This window comes from Carassius carassius, chromosome 48 (genome assembly GCF_963082965.1).
Source record: "Carassius carassius chromosome 48, fCarCar2.1, whole genome shotgun sequence".
Lineage (NCBI taxonomy): Eukaryota > Metazoa > Chordata > Actinopteri > Cypriniformes > Cyprinidae > Carassius > Carassius carassius.
The window spans coordinates 671,499-689,305 of record NC_081802.1 but is presented as its reverse complement, the minus strand read 5'-3'; the positions used below and the strand labels follow the sequence as shown (position 1 = coordinate 689,305).

Below are 17,807 nucleotides of genomic sequence, written 5' to 3'. Positions count from 1 at the left end.
TGGCGCCGCGAGTCCCGCATTGTTTGGATCAGCTGTGCGTGGATGTGAAACCCCACCCAATGAGGAAGAACGCGCCGCGAGCAGCAGCAGCAGCAGACCCGGACCGAGCTCGAGCCGCACCATGATCGCGCTGTTCAACAAGCTGCTGGACTGGTTCAAGGCGCTCTTCTGGAAGGAGGAGATGGAGCTAACGCTCGTCGGCCTGCAGTACTCGGGGAAAACCACCTTCGTCAACGTGATCGCGGTAATCAAGCCTTTCCTGCCGCTCGCTTCATCACAGGCCTCGCTCCAGTAACGGGTCTCGTGACCGACACCGCGCCGCTGATTACACAGAGATCAGACACGAGTATATGATGTGTGTCAGTTCAGAAACAATAGATCAGACACAGTGTGTCCGGGTCAGCAGACCTAGACACATCAGATACATCGTGTGCATCATTAGATGAGATACAATACATACGATTCAACTTTATTAGATATAATGTTTCACATACAGCATTGTCAGATCAAATCAGATACAGTGTATCATATTCATTATATACAGTCATCAGATGAAACAGTGTGTCAGATACTATGTATCATACAGTGCGCTCAGATCAGACACAATGTTGAAGATACAACACAACAGATTAAGCATCAGCAGAGACATGATGTGCATCATTAGATCAGACACTAAAGATTCAGCATCATTAGCGCAGATACAACATTATTAGATGTAATGTGTCACATACAGCATCATCAGATCAAATCAGATACTGTGTGTCATATATATCTAATTAGATACAACATCAGATCGGACACAAACTGTCCTGAACAGAATTCATTCATTTATTCATTTAGCCGACACAATGTATCACATACAGTATCATCACAGATACAATGTTATTAGTTATAATGTATCAGATCAGAATATAGCACTTTCAGACACAAAGTATCATAGACAGCATTATAACTTTCTTTATCAGACACAGTGTATCAGATTGAGTCAGACTGGGGGGTCCTGTCCTGTCCAGTCCAGCATTTGTCAATCAAAAGTGTCAGGCATTGTGTCCAATCATGTGTATTGTATTGAACAGTAATCGACACACGTCGGTGCATAAACCGAGGTGTTTAGCAGCAGTAGATCACAGGGAGGTTTGGTCACATCAGATGGGTGATGTGTGTCTCTGTCTGTCTGTCGTCCTGCAGTCGGGTCAGTTCAGCGAGGACATGATCCCTACGGTCGGCTTCAACATGCGCAAGATCACCAAGGGAAACGTCACCATCAAGGTCAGGAGATCTGTGTGATTCAGATGAGATCACACCAATGACACTGCAGAGCCAAACAAGCATTTCAATATTGAGTTCTTATATGCAGTATTTGTATTTAAACAATTCATTTGAAATAAATATAAATAAAAACTGTTCTTGAGAGCATTATTTTAAAAACAATGTTAACTTAATTTGGACTCATATTTTAGTGTTGACTGTATTTATCAAGCTCAGTCATTCAAACCTTTTACCAAAGTTATTGCAAGAAAAATGATAAAAACTAAATGTTCCTTTAGTTTATGGGAAGCATAAGTTTATCAATAACTATAAACATTTCAACTTAAATTAGCCAGCTCCTTCTGAATTGGAACCCTGATTTATACATTAATATATATATATTTTTAAAGTAAAATAAAAAAAAAAAAAGGTTAATTAGTAGTCGTTGCTAGAAGATATCAAAATCACATCCGTTTAACATTGTAATGAGACGTTTCAACATGCAAAAATAATTAAATAACATTAATTAATAATAATAAGATAAAATAAATAGTTAAAATATAGCTTTACCTGCAACTGTCTTAAAGTAAAAAATTGCATTTTTAATGCATTTAAAAAATAAGTTGTCTCTAAAAATGATATTTTTATTTAGTTTTCATGTTTATTCAGTAGCTATTGCTAGAAAATAGTGAAATCACATGTGTTTTAAATTGCAATCAAAAAATTACAAAAGTTGCACATTTCATATAAAATAAATAGTAAGATAAAACACTTTAAAAAAAAAAATGATTGTTTTATGTATAAAAATACAAGTCTTCTTTAAATAATCTTTAATTTAAATTTAGTAGTTGTCTTAATCTGTAATTCGATTTTAAAATTTCACAAAATAAATGTATTTTTAAATTTAGTAAAATGCATAATTTTATTTATATAATTGTGTAATAATAGGATTATGTGATATTTAATTTCAAATATTTAATGGCTTTTATTTCTGCTGGTTTCCATGTGGTTTACTGTGTTCTTGTGTGTTTGCTGCAGTTGTGGGACATCGGCGGTCAGCCGCGCTTTAGGAGCATGTGGGAGCGATACTGTCGCGGCGTCAGCGCTATCGTGTGAGTTTAGTCTTCATTTCAGCTACGTTACGTAAATGCCGTTATGATGACATGCGCATATAACAGATCGTGTGTGTCCTTCAGGTACATGGTTGATGCGGCCGATCCAGAGAAGATCGAGGCGTCGAAGAACGAACTGCACAACTTGTTAGACAAACCCCAGCTGCAGGGAATCCCAGTGAGTCTGATGTGATCTTTTCTCTTATCTTTTCTATATTCTATAGATTTTTTTTTAGTCTGTGTTGAATATTGGATTGGCAAAGTTTCCCTCTTTCCTCAGGTTCTGGTTTTGGGCAATAAGCGAGATCTTCCCGGAGCTCTGGATGAGAAGGAGCTCATTGAGAGAATGTGAGTTCATCTGAAACTGAATCCAAAGCATCTGAAGTTTTAATGTAGTCTGGTTCTGATCTGATGACTGAAAACGCTTGTTAAATGTGATCTTCAGGAACCTTTCGACCATCCAGGACAGAGAGATCTGCTGTTACTCAATCTCCTGTAAGGAGCAGGACAACATTGGTAAGACTCGAATGATACTTATGTTAGTTTTACACTATATACATCAATCGCTGAGAACTTGCAGAAATGAAAGATCCCATTTAACAGGCTTTCTGTGTTACTGTACCTTTAAGACGTCACTTAAAATGTCTGTGAGCTCTGTGATTGGCTGACGTCTGTGTGTTGTGGGCAGGATAGTTTGCTGGAAATTGAATAAATGTGGGTGGGAGATATATTAATAAGCTTGTGGTCATGTGTTTTCTAGACATCACACTACAGTGGCTGATCCAGCACTCGCGGACCCGGCGGAGCTGAGGAGGCGGAGCCAGCATCTGATTGGAGGAACCGCATCATGTGATCGACTGTATTTTAGGCGTCTCTTGATTTCTTTCGAGACAAACAAGCATCCGCCCCTCCCTCTGTTCTTATAAACTAATCCACATCATTATCATCATTGCTTTTTTATGGTTTGTCATGAAGTCACATGACACGTTTTATGCTTCAGGGCGCTCGCGCCGGCATCTTATTTTAAAGTTTTTTTTCAAGATTATGAGAACATTCCACATGATCTCTGAACGTTCGCTGGGAGATTACGTTGATTTACACTGTTGCTTTGCGTCTAGCAAGATGTTAAATCTTGTATCATTAGTCTGTTAGCGTGACCCGGTGCTAGCGTCGTTTCTACAAACATGACATCATCCCGTGGGCATCAGGGTCACATGGTTTGCGTTAATATTGTAGCATTATGAAATATTTTTATCTGAAAGCACATGAATCATTCTGAAGAGTTTAATGTGTCCAAGAGTAGGTTTTATACGTTTTTTTTTTGAGTCATTGTGACTACAGCATTGTATCGTTGACGTCGGTGGGTTGTCATGGCAACCACGTTGTTTTGTTTTTAGGAACGTCTGCGAGCGTGTGCAGAGCAACATCAGTGTTTTATTTGATTTCTCGACGGGACGCAATACTGTATCAGACGACAAATGTTGATCTGTCTCTGTCGGACCCTCATATCGTTGCGCTAATAAAAACAGCGGAGCCGCAAATGTTGTGCGAATCTCCTGCTGAAGTCCAGTGTTGTTTCCGAACGCTGTTCCTATTGGGGAGAGACGAAGATCTTGTGATTTTTCTCGCTTTGATTATTTTGTTTACAGCCTGTTTAGTTTTTATCGCACGTGTGGGCGTTTTTTGGCTTAGATCATAACTGCTTATAAACGCGTCAGTAGATTATACATATGTAAATTGACATATTTTGGTTGTTTTTGGCATGTTTTTACTCATGTTTTTTCACAGTGTTTTTCAACTGTATTATGTAAATAGCAACTTGAACCAAATGAGATCACCCTCCTAAACATTACAGTGTTTGTCTTACTGTGATTAGCATCCTATGATAATAATAACGATAACAATATTAATATAGAAGACCCCACTCATATCACAGCAATCTGAACAAACAGGTTGTGTGTGTGTGTGTGTGTGTGAGAGAGAGAGAGAGAGAGTAAGGGATGGTGTTTTGTGCACGGATGCCATCATGTAGACTAGAGTAATATTTACTTTATAAATGCCGTAGGTTTATTCTGTTGATTTTTGCGCAATTGTTAATCACTTTATATTAATCTTCACTAATGTTTGATTGTCATTAGTTCATCGTCTACACAAGTGTGAACGACGCAATGCAATAAAGTGGTGGTAATCAACACTGCTACACTTTTTACGAAGTCATGTTACTAAGTCGACTTTGATTTAAAGTTTGTGTTACAACACTGGTTACAATCACCATAGTTACAAAAGTTATTTTTACTAAAATTTAACTGTCATCAAAAAGTACTGCAAACAAGCTTTGTTGATAATAGCAGTCATTACTCATTACGAAGCCAACTTTTAGTTCTGTACAAAGTTGTGCACTTGTGACATAGACAGCATTAGTATAATGAAGCCGACGTAACAAAGTTGATTCTGAAAGTAATTTGCGAAAAGTCAAACTATGAAGTTACATTCATACTCAAAGTTCATAAATGGCATTGTCAAAATCAACTTTATAACAGTAATTTAAAAAGTCAACCTATTTAAGTCGACTTCTTTTAAAGTCAACATAGTTGCGCACAACTTGCGCAAGTTACGTAATATCAAGTTCGTAAATGACTTTGTTGAAGCTGATTTGCAAAAGTCAAGCTAACCAAGTCAACTTCCTTGATTTTATTGACATCTTTTATGAAGTTATAATAGCAAAGTTGTTTTCATAAATTACTTGGATATCTGTTCATTCCAACTGTTACGTGACTTTATGTTCGTAAATTACTTTGTCAAAGTCAAATTTGTAAAAGTCACTTATGAAGTCATCCTCAACTTCGTTAATGAAGTGTGGAGTGTGTAGCACTTTATGGATTATGACGGTCGGATTGTTGCTTTGTTGTGTTGTGTTATTTGATTCGCCATTGATCGTAGAACGTTAGTTTTTCTGCTGCTCTTTTTGCAGTTCATGTTCTCTCCTTCATCATGGACATGAGCTCATGGGCTCTTGTCATCTTCTGTATGTGTGTTGATTCAAATTTGTCATGTCTAATTACATGTGGCCATAATGTTTTCTTTTGATATTTTAATTGTTTGTAGCAGTGTCACTCTTTTGTTGTTGGGGAATCATGCGATTTCTCCCCCCTGCATGACTCTTTATGGGATGGAGCTAGTTGCCATAGTTACTGTATAATCAGCGTGTGATTGGACCAAGCTCGATGATGCCCCACCACCCCCTCCTTTATATGGATCAGACAGTAACTTTTTAAAGCAGTCACATAACAGGTGTTTCTGTTCCAGACTCGATCACTTTGAGTTGTTCATTTGGGATCTTTCTATTCTCTCGTAGTCGCTGTGATAACTATACATGTTGTTCTTGTTATTTACAGATTATTTAAAAATTAAATTAAATGATTTCCCTCTCAGAACCACGGTTTCTTCTTTCTTTAATAAAGATGTGATTTCGATTTACAAAGAGTTTAAATGTGGTGCTTTTGGCGTAAATGTGATCAGAAAAGATTCAGAATAGTGTACCATATCATACTATATTTCTGTAGTATGTGTTGTGCACCATTTTTTACTTTTTTGCACTTGCGGAACCTTAATGATATACAAGTATGCTATCTTAAAAAAATAGTATGTAGTATATACTGTGCACTACAGTGAGCTTCAGTCTTCAGATTCTCCAGCAGAGGTCAGAAGATACATACAAATATTTCTCTGATTAATTATTAATAAGATTAAATCTATTCAGCAGTTTTATTTTTATTTTAAGGTTAACTACACGTTTACTGATTTAACGTGACAATTAAAAATAGTTATTAAACAATAATACATGTTAAATGAATTTTTTATCCCAAAATAAATGATTATATTAATTGATCTCATACTGAAATTGCACAGTCTCAGATAAGAGATCAGAACCCCGAGCAATCGCATAGAAACCGCGCACTACACTAACGTCATATCAGCGGCTTTCGCGCTCTTTTTTATTCAAACGTACACAAACGCTCCAGCGCTCTGTTAGTTTTAGCGAGTTAACTGGGTTCCTGCGCGGTCTGTCTGTTTGCATTCATCCCGTCAGACCCCTTACTGCTGTTGGTTTTGGACCGGTTTTGGCCTCTTATTCAGCCTGTAGGATGTGAGAAGTCCAGAGGTCAGTGTTGTCACGGAAACGGTGACAGCGCGCGCTGACGAGCCGGATGTCCAGCGGATCGGTCTTCCTGCTCCCGCGGACGGACGTCGAGCCCCGCGGTGCTGCTGACGGTCGGTTCCGCCGAGCCCGCGGTGATCTGGAGCGGCCTTGAGAGGGTTTCCACGGCTACCTCACGCGGAGCTTCGGTCTACTTCAGCGGAACAAAACAAACAGTGTCAGAGAGCCGTCAACCCACACAAAACACACACACAACTCTTGAATAAATATAAACACACACTCTCTGGGGAGACTACTGTGGTTTACCTAAAACATATAATTAAATACGTTTTTGGAATACTACACTACTGTAATGTGAATATGTTAAACACTCAGTACCATAACACCACAGTACTGTTTTCTATGTGTGTTTTTATGATGCTGATTGTCATTCATGAATTCATATCTGTAACAAAATAAGCCTTTATGAGGGACACTGTGTGGGTTTCTAGTTTAGGAACAAAAGTGTTCACAGAAGTGAGTTAAATGTGACAAAACCTTCTTTTGTGAACATCTGGGGACAGCTTCATTTCGAAAAGATTCATAAATAATGTTTTTTTTTTGTTTGTTTGTTTGTTTAAGACATCGTTTATGGAAGCCCGTTTCTGCCACTGATTTAAAAAAATATATAAAAAAGGTTATTGCAACTTTTTTTCCTCTGAATTGCATGATATAAACTTGCAATTCTGAGACAAAGTCGCAGTTCTAAAAAATAATGTAAAAACATCCCCTTCAAAGTTGGACCTTATAACTATATTATAAAGTTTATATTTCACAATAAAAAAAATAATAATAAAAAGTCAGAATCGCGAGATTTAAACGAGTAATAGCAAGAATAAAATCTGATTTTGCGAGTTTTTTATCTCGAATTTTACTTTTTTATTCTCAGAATTGCAATTTTCGATCTCGAAATTCTGACTTTTAACGCAATTGCAAGTCAAGTCTGAATTGTGAGATATAAACTCGCAATTCTGAAAACTTGAATATTCTGAATATTCTTTTTTCTCCTCACAATTGGACTTTATAAGAGGAAAAAGTCAGAATTGTGAGAAAAAAAGTCGCAATAACCTTTTTTTTTCAGTGGCTGAAATGGGCTTCCATAATGGGTAGTGTTTGAGTTAGTTTGTAGCTGTAATTAACATAATTAGTTATGTAGATTACATGTTTGTCAGCATGTATTTTGATTTTGTGCTAAAAAGTTCGCCTGAGGGGATCACCATAGCAACAGAGCAACGCTCAAGCGCTTTCATTAATATTATTGAATGGCAGATATACCAATCCATCATTGTGTGAGTTAACGGTCTAGAGACAAAACTGTTCACAGAAGTGAGTTAAATGTAACAAAAAACAATTTTGTTGACATAATTTGGAAAATCAGTCAATGATTAATATTTAGAAAAATATGTGTAGTGATTGAGTTTATAGTCAGAACTTTTTATAATTAGCTGATGTAACCTAATTTGATTACAGGATTATCAGAGCATGTATTTTCACTTTTTTTTTTACTCTAGACAAGGAAAACTGAAATTGCGTTCACCTGAGCAACAGTGCGCTAATTGCGTTTTCGTTAATAAAAGTAGATAAAGCAGATACAGACAAAATACTTTATTTTAGATTTATATTTTACAAATATATCACAAAATTGTGTTTATTATTTATATATTACTATAATATTATTTAAACATTTAAAAAAATATTTGTTTTTGACATTATGCACAATTTCACCACAAGGGGCGCTGTTGTGGACATTGTTCCTTCTATGGCCAGTTTTCACGTTCAGCTCAGATAATCTTTCTGATCAAGTTTTGGAAACCTGAATATCATCTGGTTTAATCACCCCTTGTGTTCTAAGGTTTGGTACCAGACAACAAACTTTAAAAGATTGTGCCCCAAGAATCAGCTTGAAACTACTACTACTTTTTTTAAGTGTAAAACACACTCTTGACCTCATTCTGTACGGTTCGTGACAGCACAGAGCGTTTAATCCACCCCAGATTACTTGTTACCCCATTCTTCCCATAGAACAGCTGAACTGCCCCTCCGTGTTACCCACATAAACGCAAGGGCCCCGTCTCCACAACAACCAGCGGTCTGAGAGAATGTGAGTCTGTTTCTGGTCCGCCGCTGTTTGGAGTCTGAATGCCGAAGCTGGCGTGTGACAGTCACTTAGCAACCGCTCAGGGGCCGCTATTGATATTCAGCGCGGGGGCCGCGGCTCGGGAACAATACAGGCCTTATGGGCCCCCACGACTCCTCCTGAGAATCTACTGTAGGAGGAAAATCACTTCAGAACGGCCAAGAGACAGCAGTTCAACTGTGTGTCCAGTTCTTTCACACAGACAGGTCACATAAGTACAAATCCTTTGAGTGCTTGTGTGAGTCAAACAGAGAAGCAAAAAGTATTTTATTTTAAAAGTATTTATTTTATTGGCTGCAACCAAGTACAAAAAAGAAATACAAAAGATTCGATGCTAACAATATGTTCAGCTATATCAGGTTCATTTTCGCTATTATAATCATTACTATCTAACGTGTTAAAGTTGCAAAGTTTTTTTCAGTATTTTTCCATAGTTCATAGAGTCGTTTGTCTCCGCTGAGAGTTTGTAAACGTGCACAAGTCGTTTAATTCCAGCAGCAAATCAGACAGTCTTTTGAAATGTGAGACAGACTCAATAAAATAAAATACAAATTCTTCAAAACGTATAAAGATTGATCTGAAAAGATGATTTATGCTTTTCCAAACCATTGGTTCATTTTTAAACACTGACCATTTAAAGATAAGAAAATTAATTAAGTGCATAAAAATACAACAAGTTTTCAAGTTTGCCGCAACGGTCCATCCAGCAATACAAAGTTTATGGATAAACAAAATATTAGTTATTAATTCCAATGAAGTACAATAAACTTCTTCGTATTTCTGTAGTGTAGAAGTGATGGATCTATAAAGAAAATAGACTTACAGACTGAAATACAGCAACTAATCGAGGATTGTTAAGTCGCTAAACGTGATAAAGTAAAAAACTAGACTTTTTGGACGTAGGTAAAGAAATGGGAAATTGCATTTCTGCGTTTAACTCTCCTCATCCAGCGTTGAATCATGGCATGATAATTGTATAGCTTAAAACATTTAAATTTGATCATATTTTTAATTTGATAAAATATAGTCATAATTAACACATTTTTGTAATCTTTAAACAGAATAAACTCAAATAGGTTTGGAACGTTTAATGGCAACGGAATTATAATTTTTGTGTGAACTGTCCCTTTAAGAGTGTTAGCGATCGGTGATATTTCATTCACTGTTTTTATAAACGGATACGGATTCCAACATTCCGAGATCAACATGGCGTTCCGATGATCAGCTCGGGTGGACCATCCTTCACTTTATCGAAGAACACCGCGGGCGACGTCCCTGACACGATCTTCAGCTTCTCCTCCTGGACGGAGACAGGTGAGGACAGGGACGAGGAGACGGCTGTGGCGTTGGTGGACGAAGACATGGACGACGACGAAGGATCCGGCAGACACTCATCACAACAGCAGCAGCAGCAGTCCATGAATGCCCGTCCGAGAGAGCGACACATGCAGAGCAACAGGATGGGCGTCGCTGCCGCCCGCACGAACAACAGGAACTGGCCAATCAGAGCGAGCAGTGCCTTTGTGGCCACGCCCACCTCCACGCCTGCGTAGGCCAAAACGATGTTCCAGGCGTTTTCCGGCAAACTGCAAATGGCGTAAATGGACGCCAAGGCCACCACTGTACGAGTCAGCTGACGCTCCCGCCGCTGCTTCTTCAGAGACGAGGACACGGAGGACGATGAAGATGATGTGGAGGATGGACGTGCAGCTTTGCTCTTGGCGTTCTCGCTCGTGACGTGTCGCGTGAGCAGCTGACACGCGCCGGTGAACAACAGCGGCATGCAGAAGAAACATCCAAATGTCCACCACATTCTGGCCTGATGGTATGTCAGCACCAGTGAGTACAGTGTCTCAGGAAGCGTCACAGATGGCTGCTGAATGCACGAGTCCACCGGCAGACCCGTCCGTGGAGACACTTCCTGCTGCAGCTGCCACATCAGCAGCTCCGGGGCGGCCAGAACCAGAGATCCCACCCAGATCACCGACAGCTTGGCCAGGATGGACTGACAGGACTCGATCTGCTGCAGCCGCGACTGAACGCTAGTCACTGCGTGGAAGCGGTCGATGCTGAGCGCGCACAGAGTGAACGTGGTCACGCCGAGAGATGTCACCTGAAACACACATCATCAAACACATGTCAGCAACATACAGATTGACATGAAATCACATGACCAGCAAGAAACAATGGTAATACTACATTTTTGGACCTATAGCACCATAAAAGTTTTTTTTTTTTTTTGGATATGTGCCATAGTTAACATATGTTTTGGACATTTACCATGAAGATACCTTGTTTTATGGACATACAATGGTAAAACCATTTTTTATATATGTGTTTACCATGGTGATACCAATCCTTTTTGGATGTCTACTATGGCGATGCCATGTTTTTGAACATGTAAAATTTTTTAGGACATTTAGGACATTTACCATGATCCTACAATGTTTTATCATGGTTAACAGTTCTATGGTCATACCATGTTTTTTAGACATTTACAATGATCATACCACATATCTATTCTGGTGGTTTTTGGACATGTACCATGGTAAAACCATGTTTTCTGGACATCTACCATAGTAATACCATTATTTTGGATACCATGATTATGTTTTTTGAACATAAACAATGATGATACTCTGTTTTTTGTACACATATCATGGTAAAACCACATTTTTTGACCTATACTATGGAAGTACCATGGTATTATTTGGAATGCATTGGAAAACCATCTAAGTACCATGGTATATGAATATGCTATCATTCAATGCTATGGTATATGGGTTATGCCATCACTAGTCAGTAAGTGTGATATAGGCTAAATAAGGGTTAATGTTCATGAGTGACTGTCTATATTATACAGGCTGAATTAATTTGCATCTCATCTAATGTGTTAATTTACTGCCATATAATAAAATGTTTTAGTACACATAAGTGGGTCAACAGACATGCAAACACCCTCCATAAACAATCCTGCCCTTGAAACACACTCTAAACACTCATTCAAAACGCTAATGAGCCCGATTAGTGCCGCTAATTACCCGGATATCTCATTTACATGACAATCGGGAGAGCTGGTGCTGTAAAGAGGAGGCTGGAAAATGAACTCAAGAAACGACGGTTAGTTACAGTTTTATGTTTTAAGGGTGAATAAGAGAAAATTAATGTCTGCTCAATTACAAAAAAAGTACTGTTGTATTGACACGTTTTGGGACGTCGCACCAATGGTAATCTGTTTTTTGATAGAAACTTTATTATTTCAAGTAACAGATGGATTTTGTTTGTTTGTTTGCTTAGATGCCCAGGTAACGTTATCAAAGTGTTAGCACAAAAACATCTACCCAGCTAACAAAAATATGTTCTAAGAACGTTATGCTAACGTTCCTGTTAAGTTATAAAAACATCATTTCAGAATGTTCTCCATGTGCTCATAACGTCCAGTTTTTGGAAATGTTCTAAAAAGTTGTTGGCTATCCAAACGTTAAGGAAATATGCATTGTTTCACGACTTTACAACTCTCTATGGATAGCAGAAAAATAAAAAAACTATCAGATATCTGATCTCACTCTGAAGCCACTCTGCCTCATATATATTTATTTATTTATTCTGAAAATATTTGGTTGGAAGTTGGCCTGGCATATTTAAATGTTTCTTGAACGTTCAGATAACATTCTAAAGTAATGTTCTCATAATGTTTGCAAAGTGATACAATTGGATGTTTCCTTGACATCTGAATTCTTTAACATTTAAAAACTACTAAGTTCTGAATATTCCGAGAGCATCCCTTACAACACACACACATCTCACATCTCATTACATCTGCAAGACGTGTTTTTAGAGTGTTTGCTCATCTGTGATACATCTACAGTATGTTTCCTAACAGACGTTTAGAAGATGTTTATGATGTAAAACTGATATCTTAGAGATGTCTATCAGATGTTTGTACACAGCAGATGAAGAGATCTTTATCAGGCCTCTTGCAGACTGGGATTTCTGAAGTATTTTTTTCTTAATAATACGGGAACATAAACAAAAAGTTCTTAGAACATATTTTTGTTTGCCTGATAAAGATCACTTCATCTGCTGTGTACAAACATCTGACAGACGTTTCTAAGATGTCAGTTTTACATCATAAACATCTTCTAAACGTCTGTTTGACGTCTGACAGGAAACACCTGTAGATGTATCACAGATTAGCAAAAAAACTAAAAACACGTCTTGCAGACGTTAAATAGACGTCTCTGAGATGTACGTGTGCTAGATGTGTGTATATCAGATATATGAACAGACTGTCTGATTGGTTGCCTAATTAATTGACTGATTGGTGCTTTGATTGATCACACACCTCCACATATGGCACTATCCTGCAGGACAGATCTCCCATCAGTCTCCTCTTGGTCAGCTCGTTGAAGATGACCACCGGCAGACAGAAGAACAGGAGCATGAAGTCCCAGAAGGCCAGGCTGGCCAGCGCGCAGTTCCACGTGCTCTTCAGGTAATAGTTGTGCGACACGATGCACATGAGCGCCAGGTTACCCACGACGCCCGCGGAGAACACGATGAGCGCGAGCAGCATGACGGCGTACGCGCTGTACGACTCCTCCGTGAGCGGGTGCAGCGGGTTGTGGACGCGCAGGGAGCCGTTGAACGCTCGCGGCGTGGTGAAGAACGCGTCGGGGTCGGGATGCGGTCGCGGGTGTCGGTGCGCGTTCCGCTCGCGCTGCTTGTGTTTGGACCCGCGCGGAACTCTCGGCGCGCGCGCATCTTCATCAGCTTCAGCATCCCGATTCAGCATCTGCGCTGCGGAGGGGTTCAGCTCCAACGACGAGGCTGATGATGATGATGATGATGACTCCATCAGGCTCATCTTCATCTCCGCCGCGCGTTTATCCGCCTGAAGTGAGCCGACGAACACAATCAGAGCGAATAACGCGTTCGGCATCATCGCGACGCTCTCACGGATCCGGATGATGAGCGATGTGCTGTGGATGAGCGGAGCTCCAGTCTGATCATCTCAACAAGTCCTGCTCCTCTAGATACTTATCAAACTCCTGAAGAGCGCCAGAATAAATCCTGCCCCCTTGTGGACCAGAAACCACACTGAAAAGTGGAGAGTTTTTGGAGATGTTTCCAGAGGCCTCACTAGACCCCTTTTACTGGGGCACGTGCCCCAATATAAATCTCAAGTTTATTTACTTTATTTGTCAGTGTATCCATTTACATTTATGATCGCGGAAACAACAACTGGTCTATATGCAAAGTATTATCCTAACTCACGCTTGTAAAAGCGACGCAGTTAACCGAACATCTCCGCGCATCATTTTGTAATGTAGAGGAATGCAGGTGTGCAAGAAAAAAATCTCTCTGCTTTTCTTATTTCCACACACAGGGCCGTACCACCATTGAGGTCCCCGATATTTCCAAAAAAGCCAAGATTACAGATCTCCTCATCTGAGATGCCTCAGGGGTAGCCCTTACGAAAAATAACCATGGTTTTATTAGAGTAAAACTGTAGTAACCCATGGTTTTTTGGCGTGTTGACTACCATTTGTCAACAGATTTACTACAAATACCATGGTTAAACTATGGTTAATTTAGCAAAACCATGGTTAATTTGTGGTTACCATGGATTAACTATAGTAACCATGGTTTTTTGGTTTTATTTGTAGTAAAACCATGGTTAATTTTCGTAAGGGGAGGTGTGCCATATATATCGTCTGAGATAATATCGTAATTGTTATTATAACGATGTGCGATTTGACATGATCGAGGAACACCCCTAAAGAGCGCACGCGTACAGTACGTGAAGTCGAGTGCGCATGCGCATTTAAAGCGCGGTCTTTCACTGCGTGATTCAGTCTATTAAAATAGATTTAGAATAATCACAAATTCAAGACATGGGTGCAGACCATACCACTTCATATAGTTAATCAATTTCACACGAAGTGTGCCGTTTATTTTGATTACAAATGTGATTATTGATTTTTTACAACAGCTCAGTAAACAAGAAGTCAATTAAGAGACTTCTGTTTTAGACACCATATTACATGTTTTTGCTCCATTTTGCCAACAAACCTAATTTCAAACACAGCCACAGCACTGTTCTGTGTCTGAGGAACATGACGGTGATTCGTTCCTGAATGAATCAACTGTTTAAATGACTCGGTTCAATCGCAATGACTCACTTATTAACGGTGATTTCCTGGAGGCTTTAATTTTACATTTAGACCTTTTTCCCAATTTTTTTATGTTTTAAATCATTTAAAATATCAGCATTAAACGTTTTATGTTTAATATATCAAAATATTATCAATGCATTTGTAATTTCAGGTTCATGTCCTGCAGTGTGTAAATACTCCTAAACACCTCTTCAGATGCAGCTTCTGTTTTAATTTCATTTCCTTAAACTCAAATGTCTTTTTTTTTTTATTCTAATTCACTGATTAAATGTAAGAATTTGACTCAAAATATAATGAACACTTTTAGAAAAAAAGGCCTTAAAAAGTCAAAATCAGTTTAAAGTTATTGGATAAGATTATTTGCTATCAGTGTGAATAAAAAAATAATACTCCCGTTTAATCATTTTATACAGTGATTTTACTGAAGGCTACCAGGATAATGATAACTGAGTTTATTAAATTCATAAGCACAAACCAACTATATCTTCTCTGTTTCCAGTTTGTAGCGTGGATGAATCATAGCAACATTTAATCTGATTCTCATGTTTAAGAATCTGTTACCTTGAAAAACTATGTATGCTACTACTGCCCACTGACTTGCTTTCAAACCTATATTATTATCCAATTTATGAGCCTTAAAACATCTTGAAATGTTCACATTTAGGTCAGGAATTTTATTTATTTATTCTTTAAAAAAAAAATTGTTGTTGCCAAAAGCGTCTCCTGCTGTCAGAAAATTAATGTGCATTTTATATATGCACATTAATTTATATATCACATAAAAAAGTCACCCATGAATACTGAAAAAAGCTCACTCAAAGTGCATAGAACTAGTCATTTATTGATATTAACAAAAATAATTACTATTACTGAAAGAATGCTACTGTAATTTCAAATATTCAAGGCTTTAAATGTACAAATGAACCTTAAAACACCAACCATTTAAAAAAAATCTCATGAATAATGAAAATAGAGTTTCATCTACATCTACATATTACAAAATAAGTCCATTATAAAATTACATTCATCTATCACTAATAAATAATGCAAATACACAGATTCATTTAAATTCCCATCAGGGTTAGAACAACATCAAGTACCTCAAAACTAATCCATATTAATATAACTCACAATGGAAATATACAGATATAGAGGTACTTCAAATCTACAAATTCATATTAATATCACTCATAAACAATGTGAATACATAGATTCAAATTCAGATCAGCATTTCAGAATAACATCAAACGCCTCATATTTACAAACTTACATTAGCAATATTCATGAAATATCAAAGTATTATGATAATTGATTATACATTTTGAGCACTGGGACGGACAGGCTTCTGCAGAGTTTAAACAGGTATTGCTCAACAAAATTCATCATGTGAGTGATGTGCTTGGGGTATTCCACACTGAATATGAAATATTGCCTCCATCACATCCATTTCTGCGCTCACAATGTTGACACCCTCCATATTGATGCTGGCTCTTTTTGCATGGAGGGGTTTGAAGCTTCATGAAAAACTATAGTCGGAGATGGCTTTACTGATTCCTGCAAGTTGGAAAACATATAAATTATTTGTGAAATAACAGAATCTTGCATACTTTCTTCCAAACAATTAGGGATGTGACTGACCATCTTTTACCACAGTGGAAAGGGCAACTCACAAACAATCATGACCACAGAAACTTTGTGATCAATGCAATATTCATTAATAAAATAGCTTGGATAGCATACTGAAAAACTAAAAACTGTTTTTGATTTAACTAAACTTGCAGCTTGATTATTGAAGAGACACTACACAAACATTATCCACACATGCAGTTTCCCACTTTCTCTCTGTTGTTAATTTAAATAAAAATGCTATTCGTTCAAGCTACATCATTTCTGTATCTGATTTAAAGCATGCAGAATGCTAGATCTAAATGCCGGTTGCTAAAAAAATGCATCAGTGATGTTTTGCCTCCACGTCTTTCATTTAAATTGTGCAAATGTTTTTGTGAGAAGCTGAGCAGCCCTCTCTCAATTTTAACATCTTTGTATTTCTCCTGATATTACAAAACAACTGTCAATAAGAGTAAGACATTCTTCATTAGAACATTATTCTACAAGAGCAAGACATTTTTATTTAATTTAGTTATCACATTCACAGAGCTACATGCAATCAAGTGATCGTGGCTTTCAATTCTTTAAAATGATGGCATCTCAAATATCAAAACTTACATTGTCCAGACAGAAGAGAAACTTGATGTTTTCTGTGAATAAAGATGGTAAGATTAGCAGTGCTGCATTTTTCTCCAGTTCTGCAATATCGGTTTACACAAAAACAACAAAACAAAACATTATATTTTAACTGTGATGGTGTTTTTGGAAACCCTGTAAATTTGAACAAATAACAACATCTAAATAATAACATTATTTTGCTTATTTTTTAATTCAATTCTTAATATATAAAGACTGAAATATTACTGTAATTACTTTATATAAAAATATTTATAGAATTTATTTTACACTTCACTTTCAAACATGAATCATTAATTAGTATGTGAGCAGAGCAGCATCCAAAATCAAAGTACTTCTGCTGAGATTCTGAAGTTTGCTTACAATGGACACTTTACTACTCCATGAGAACACCGGAGAGGATTTATGAATGGCAGTGAAGCAATGCAACTGAGGTTGTAAAAAATGTAAAACAAAATAAATAAATGCAAACTGTCTCAGTTCACTTTACTTTAATCTCCGATCTCTGTGTGCAAGTGTTTGTTTGCATGTATGTCATTGCAGCAGCACAGTAAACTTTAATTGTAATTAAACTGACTGGAACTACCTGTGAATCAAATTATTTTAATGCACACCTTTTAGCCAATATTCAGACAAACCATGGTATAAATAGATTTATTAGAGTAACCATTCAACAAACCAAGCAACTA

At 37.6% G+C, this 17,807-nt stretch overlaps 2 protein-coding genes across 3 annotated transcripts; one reads left to right on the top strand and one right to left on the bottom strand.

Annotated features, from left to right (window-relative positions):
* Positions 1-3,912, top strand: arl8a (ADP-ribosylation factor-like 8A). Of its 2 annotated transcripts, XM_059544191.1 has the most exons (7): positions 8-244; positions 1,189-1,269; positions 2,287-2,360; positions 2,445-2,538; positions 2,641-2,708; positions 2,806-2,876; positions 3,121-3,912. In XM_059544191.1, exons 1-7 carry the CDS (start codon positions 122-124, stop codon positions 3,168-3,170), a joined length of 561 nt encoding a protein of 186 aa, XP_059400174.1. In that variant the 5' UTR covers positions 8-121; the 3' UTR covers positions 3,171-3,912. The 2 variants fall into 2 exon arrangements, with proteins under 2 accessions (XP_059400175.1, XP_059400174.1); XM_059544192.1 differs by lacking the exons at positions 2,641-2,708; positions 3,121-3,912 and having other exon boundaries at positions 1-244; positions 2,806-2,859.
* A 5,048-nt stretch (positions 3,913-8,960) lies between these two features.
* Positions 8,961-13,716, bottom strand: gpr37l1a (G protein-coupled receptor 37 like 1a). Its single transcript, XM_059543613.1, has 2 exons — positions 13,041-13,716; positions 8,961-10,808 (listed from the first exon to the last, which is right to left on the bottom strand). The coding sequence occupies exons 1-2, from the start codon at positions 13,638-13,640 to the stop codon at positions 9,897-9,899; spliced, it is 1,512 nt and encodes a 503-aa protein (XP_059399596.1). The 5' UTR covers positions 13,641-13,716; the 3' UTR covers positions 8,961-9,896.
* Between the last annotated feature and the right edge of the window lie 4,091 nt (positions 13,717-17,807).